This window comes from Poecilia reticulata, linkage group LG2, assembly GCF_000633615.1.
Source record: "Poecilia reticulata strain Guanapo linkage group LG2, Guppy_female_1.0+MT, whole genome shotgun sequence".
Taxonomy (NCBI): Eukaryota; Metazoa; Chordata; class Actinopteri; order Cyprinodontiformes; family Poeciliidae; genus Poecilia; species Poecilia reticulata.
The window spans coordinates 12,886,895-12,890,929 of NC_024332.1; the positions used below are offsets into that span (position 1 = coordinate 12,886,895).

Below are 4,035 nucleotides of genomic sequence, written 5' to 3' on the forward strand. Positions count from 1 at the left end.
AAACAAACAAACAAAAAAAGAGCCGATGCAATTATCAGAGAAGTAAGTCTTCGGGGAGCCTCTCAGCAGGAGGTCTCGACGCTTTTCCGACCATGCTACCGCTGACGGGCTGATGGATTTCATCTTCCTGTGTAACTTTGACATCTTCAAAGGTATGACGGACAAACGCTGAAGTGACCCGAAACGTCCCCCCACCCCGACTCCCTCTGGTCGTCAGGAGGGAGTTAATGAAGAAATCTGAAGGTAATTAAGACCAGCTCCGGGGTTTTACTGAACAACAGAAGGACAAAAGCCTGACAAAGCTTGTGGCGCTTAAAGGGAGTCTGGGCACTCTGGCACACTCTGCATTGTGAGTCTGGCACGTATGGCTTTGTATTTGAACCTGACTCTGTTCGGCTGGTGGGCCTAAATGCCGCTAAACTTTGCTGAATTTGAAGTTTTTGCCACTGAAAACTTACAGTAAAGAGGAAAACTTTGTGACTCAGTGAGGGTAACCTCTGTGGGATTCCTTCATGTCTTGCAAAGTTTAYAGCAGGTAACATGCAGAGTGTCTTCAGTAATCATCCGTCTCCTGTTTCTTGATGTTAATTTRTACTTAAGTGTTCAACTGCAATGTGAGTTCAGCTTTTTATTGCAAAGACTCAAAAGGTCTCAGTAATTTGATGTTCGACAAATTGCTTTTCTCTTCTAGGTGTCAAACGGGTTGTGAACCTTAGTCGATGGATTTGTCACCTTTAATTCAAGAGTTTTTCAGTAAGTGTTTTCTCTAAAATTTAGTTTTGATTAAAATTTTTTGCCATTTTCTCAATTTATTACATGCTCATTTCAAACTGCTGGCAAAAATAACGGTTGAAATACACAGTTTTAAAAGCCACCGAAAATAGCTGATTTAAGATTTCAGACAATGATTGATTTAGGCCGTCGAAAATGAATCGATTAAAAATGACTCTTCACGCTGGCTTCTATTTATTTACCAGAAAAATCTGAATTCGTCGAGTTTGGCCCTTGAAAATAGCAATTGGAGATAATTTGAACATTTTCACGATGCATCAAACTAAAACGCTATTTAAGATATATTTACACGTTGAGCCTATTCTAAATTTCTATTTTGAGTTTTAATAACATGTTAGAACTTAGTGCTTAATATTTTTATGGCAAAAAATACAGTAACAGATTTTTTTTATGTGGTTCAGGCAGTTTTTTTGTGTGTGTTACACCAGACAGAGWCTGGGGTGAGGGGAGGGAGGGATGTGTAAATGTGTGTATATCAGTATGTGTGTGTGTGTGTGTGCACGCGCGTTGTGGCATCCCAGAGCCCCATCTCTGCTAAATGCTGTTTTCGAACATAATAATGTCGATCTCAGCACATGCCTGCTGCGCAGCGGAGCGAGCAGCTGGGAGACAGAGACAGGGCCTGACACTGACACAGAGAGAAAAGCCAATGAACTGGGCTTCAATCACACAGGTGGCTTGTACAGTAAACCAGCATTAGTACTGAAAGGCTGCAGCTTTGTGTTCACATCCTCTTCTGATAGGTATTCAGTGGTATAGACGGTTTTATGCCAACAGTTGTTGTATGTGCCTATGTACAGTGTCTCAGTTCAGGGTAAGAGTCTTCGTCCCTTGAAGCTGTTTCAAGAGTCATTGGCTGTTTGTTTCTCTTGACATAATCTCTTCCTCTGTCCTCTTTCTCGTTTTTTTTGTTTTGTTTTGTTTTGTTTTTTTCTTTCTCCACCCCAGCCTGTACTTTCTCCGTAGGCTAGAAACGTGGAAGCATGGGCGACTGGAGTTTTCTGGGGCGGCTGCTGGAGAATGCTCAGGAGCACTCAACAGTCATCGGCAAAGTCTGGCTGACCGTCCTCTTCATCTTCAGGATCCTGGTGCTCGGCGCCGCGGCCGAGGAGGTCTGGGGCGACGAGCAGTCCGACTTCACCTGCAACACCCAGCAGCCCGGCTGCGAGAACGTCTGCTACGACGAGGCCTTCCCCATCTCGCACATCCGCTTCTGGGTGCTGCAGATCATCTTYGTGTCCACGCCGACCCTCATCTACCTGGGCCACGTGCTGCACATCGTCCGCATGGAGGAGAAGCGGAAGGAGAAGGAGGAGGAGATGCGCAAAGCGAACAAGTTCCAAGAGGAGAAGGAACTCCTTTACAGAAACGGCGGCGATGCCGGAGGCGGCGGAAAGAAGGAGAAGCCGCCCATCAGAGACGAGCACGGCAAAATCCGCATCAGAGGTGCGCTGCTGCGCACTTACGTGTTCAATATTATTTTCAAGACCCTGTTTGAAGTGGGTTTCATTTTGGGCCAGTATTTCCTGTATGGCTTCCAGCTGAGGCCCCTCTACAAATGCGCACGTTGGCCGTGCCCCAACACTGTTGACTGCTTCATATCAAGGCCCACTGAAAAGACCATTTTTATTATATTTATGCTTGTGGTGGCTTGCGTGTCTCTTTTGCTGAATTTGTTAGAGATCTATCACCTCGGATGGAAGAAACTCAAGCAGGGCATGACGAACGAGTTCGTCCCCGACAGCGAGTCGCTGCAGCGCGCCAAAGCTCAAGAACCTCAGTGTTTGGCCTCGGCCTCCAGAACTGTCCCATCCAGCCTCAGCTACCCTCCCAACTACATAGACGTGACAGCAGGCAGCGGGGCGTTCCTGCCAYCTGTAAGGCCGGCGACGATGGCTTCAGCGGCGGAGTTCAAGATGGGTGACCTCCAGCAGGAAGATTCCCTTCAGCAGTCTTCTTCGCCTTCTCGGTACTACATCAGCAACAACCACAGGCTGGCCACACAGCAGAACTGGGCCAACCTGGCCACCGAGCAGCAGACTCGGGAGATGGGTTCCCCTTCGCCATCCTCGTCTTCTTCTGCCAACAATGAGAACGAACAGCAGCAGACGCCGGCTGGTGCTGCGCTGCTTCTTCCCAGCRACAACACCAACAGCAATGCCAACACCACCACCAACGCCGCCTCAGGCAGCAATGGCGGCAGCAGCCCAGCCATCGACAGAGGCGGCGGAGGAGTCGACAACGYGCAGGAGGAGGTCCACCGCACCATCACAACTGTGGAGATGCATGAGCCTCCGCTCATGGCCAGCACAGATCCTCGGCGGCTCAGCCGGGCGAGCAAGAGCAGCAACGTCAGGGCCAGGCCAAGCGACCTGGCTGTCTAGAAGCGCCCTTTAGTGTCCCCCAACAGCACCTCTGGCTTCCCTCTACCACRCCCTCAAACAATGTGATTGTTAAAAAAGCAAGAAAAGCAATACATACTTGCTTTATGTAGGATCAAGATCTAAGAAAAATGCAAAAAGACAAAGTAACAAGAGGCAGGAAGGCAAATCAGCATAAAATGTAGCTGCTAGTTTGGAATCACTTCCCCAGACAGAAGGGTCCCACTTCACCCGTCGCTCCCAAGCCCAACCAATCCAAGTCCTGTTCTGGCTTTCAGATATTTGATCCCTTGGCCTAACACAAACTTATCAATTGTCAACCTTAAACACAAACTAAATTTACTAGTCATTAGCTATGACAGACAGGTTTTCATTTGTAAGTGTGGCAGCTGCCACCATGTGAGAACCGGGAAAGGTTTCGGACTCCGGGGACTCAGGATGGTGTTGAGAGTCTTGGGTCAAATACTGTCGCGCCCAGCTGCAGCCTTTTACTGCATTCGGTGAGTTGTAGAGCTGCTTCTGTAAGGTTTGATAGGACTGTGCACAAAAAATATGATCATACCTTTTAACAAAAAACAGAAGGTAAAATGTTATGTTGTTAAAGGTAAATTTTAGCAACTTGGTTTGGTGGAAAGACTTATTTGTTGGMGCAAACTGACATATTTTCCTAATGTATGTGTCAAGACAATAAGATTCTTACGATAAATACCACTGTGTCCAAGTCATCTAAAGTTGGTTAATAGCTTGGCTATCTGTTCAGGTAGCAAGCCTATCCGCTCAGCCGCTTTAGACATGCCACTTATTGTCGTTTCAGAACAGAACTGAATTCATAAGAGGGATTGCTGGTGCTATTTCAGCCTAC

At 47.3% G+C, this 4,035-nt stretch overlaps 1 protein-coding gene and 1 long non-coding RNA gene across 6 annotated transcripts in view; one reads left to right on the plus strand and one right to left on the minus strand.

Moving 5' to 3' along the window:
- gja3 (gap junction protein, alpha 3) lies at positions 1-4,029 on the plus strand. Of its 4 annotated transcripts, XM_008431750.1 has the most exons (4): positions 1-42; positions 153-243; positions 692-753; positions 1,741-4,029. In XM_008431750.1, the coding sequence occupies exon 4, from the start codon at positions 1,776-1,778 to the stop codon at positions 3,174-3,176; it is 1,401 nt and encodes a 466-aa protein (XP_008429972.1). In that variant the 5' UTR covers positions 1-42; positions 153-243; positions 692-753; positions 1,741-1,775; the 3' UTR covers positions 3,177-4,029. The 4 variants fall into 4 exon arrangements, with proteins under 4 accessions (XP_008429972.1, XP_008429964.1, XP_008429982.1 ...); XM_008431742.1 differs by having other exon boundaries at positions 7-243; XM_008431760.1 differs by lacking the exon at positions 153-243 and having other exon boundaries at positions 7-152.
- Positions 1-4,035, minus strand: part of LOC103478164 (uncharacterized) — a 47,049-nt gene that overhangs the window by 23,890 nt on the left and 19,124 nt on the right. The window lies entirely within an intron of this gene.